The sequence below is a fragment of the Halyomorpha halys genome, unplaced genomic scaffold (genome assembly GCF_000696795.3).
Source record: "Halyomorpha halys isolate HHAL.00 unplaced genomic scaffold, Hhal_1.1 Scaffold668.1, whole genome shotgun sequence".
In the NCBI taxonomy this organism is placed as follows: domain Eukaryota; kingdom Metazoa; phylum Arthropoda; class Insecta; order Hemiptera; family Pentatomidae; genus Halyomorpha; species Halyomorpha halys.
In genome coordinates this window covers 105774-107990 of record NW_027111382.1, presented here as the reverse complement: position 1 = coordinate 107990, position 2217 = coordinate 105774, and the positions used below count along the sequence as shown (strand labels likewise).

The 2217-nt window shown below is 33.0% G+C and overlaps 1 protein-coding gene across 1 annotated transcript in view; it reads right to left on the bottom strand.

Moving 5' to 3' along the window:
- Positions 1–237: 237 nt before the first annotated feature.
- The window catches only part of LOC106685182 (kazrin), a gene marked incomplete at its 5' end in the record, with an annotated part of 86232 nt that continues 84252 nt past the window's right edge, over positions 238–2217 (bottom strand). The window contains 1 exon segment of the mRNA XM_014427737.1: positions 238–757. Within this exon segment, the coding sequence (XP_014283223.1) occupies positions 548–757 (210 nt within the window).

The following is a 2217-nucleotide window of genomic DNA, read 5'->3' as shown; positions in this document are numbered from 1 at the left end:
GACTCAATTCATTTGTTTTATGAACTATTATTTTTTATCAACAAACAGTTTATGAACAAACATTTGAGAAAAATAATAGAAACAAACTTTTACCTCTTATATATGTACAAGAATCATATTCTAGCATTATTTGGTTATAGACTATAAAATTAAACCGTTGCAGTTTTGCCACTATGATTCTCAATAGGTGATATGATCCATTAAAAAAAAAAAAAAAAAAAAAGAAAAGACATTGAATAAATGAAAACAATGCATTCTTAGTCAGAATAGTGTGATGATCTAGAGGGCAATAGATTTCAGAAGCAACTCCAACATGGAGTATTAACACTCCTAACCACTTCAGTTATACTTAACATTAGGTCCCATTTTTTTTATCTATCTTCAAAACAATTGTTACTTATAATATACTGGCCACACAGATAAACAAAAAAATTATCAATATTGTAAGTCTTAATATTCTTTGAAATAATGCCACTTAAACAGAAGAAATCGGTTGTATTATTATACACAATTAGATAATAGGAGAAATAGATTTTTATAGCGCTAATTAAACGGGAGTAACTGTGATAGCGTCTATGTCCCCGATGGACTTGACACGCCTGTGCCGATGGGCAGGCCTCCTTCTCACAATGGCTGACTGGGGAGACTCTGGCCTCCCGCCGTAACTGCTCTCTGAAGAGGAAGGTGACACAGCTTCATGTACTGGCGATGTCACCTCTCTCTGCTGCCTCAATCCGAACGCTCGTGATAGTGACCCCTACAAAAGGGAAAATATATACTGATACCATTCTGAGAAACATGCACGTTACAAAATAAGATTAAACACATAAACAAAATTAGATAGATTAAAAATTAAAAAAAAAAAGTTATACATCATCTATATTGTGGAATTATTTCACACCTAGATGTTAAAAAAAATTAATTTTTGCCATAAACAAAGAACAGAGACATTGGTAGAAACATGAAAGGAGATCAATAAAAAGCATGTAATATAAATTTGAATTTGTTAAAAAAATAATAATAAATGGAAAATTGTAGATGTATAATAATAATCTTTAGGATATAACTAGGGTTTTGTTCAAATTTCATTTGATTTAAGGGAAGTAGGTTGTCTTTCCCTAAGATTTTTATTTCCTTTTCAACGCTATTTAAAAATAACACTCTGCCGTGTCGGTATAAATTTCTTGGACTGCAAATTAAGACAAATTAAATTTGGACGCTGACTTCATTTATACTGAATGTGCCAGGAATTCCTAAGGTGCCTCGTTTAGGTTCAATGATTAACCATACCTATTCTCTTTGTCACCGATGTGTAGTAGCTATACAGTAGAATGGTTGCAATCAACAAAAGCTTAAATGTTTTTCATCGCACGAAACAAAAACTGGTCATCTTCAGAACAAAACTTCAGAAATATTTTTTCAATTCACCCACTAAACTAAAACATGTATTATTCATTATTCCCAGTTCACCAATAGAAACGGTGTTTCAGTGTTTTTTGCCTGGGTTCCTGGACACTGCGGAATAACGGGTAATGAACTAGCTAATTGGAGAGCATATATGAAGGAATTCCATATGATGGAGTGCCTGTCGATGATTACATTTCCCTCATAAAGCAGAGGATTTAATTGGAATGGAGACAAATGTAGAAAAATGTTTCTGATAACAAATTAAGGAAATAGGGAAATCAGAAGTGATGGCTCTCCTTAGATTTTATCATGCCAAGCAAACTTGAATTGTACACAGAAAGGAGGTGATTTTGACGTGCCTACGAATAGATTATATGCCCCTGACCCATATATTGTCATCTTATGGCTCGCGATTCTCCAACTGTATGCCAAACTTACGGAACATGATTTATTCCTAAACATATTTTGACTGAATGCCGAGCATATGACTCTCTCAAATCTTTATATGATATACTAGCAGATCTCTATTCCATCTTGTAGGATAACAAACAAACTGTAGATAAACTTTTAGAGTTTCTCCATCATTCCTAACTCTAAAATTTGATGAAATTTGACACAAAGTTCCCAGGTTGCAATAGTTTCACTTTTCAATATAATAGTAGCCATGAATGTATACTCTTTCCACCATTCAGTGTATGGTCAGAGGTACAGTCCAAAAGTCTTAAATTACAAGTATATCCTTTGCTAATTTGGAAATTAAGGCAATAATGATCCATACCTGATCAGTGCCTTAAAATAATTAAATAAAAA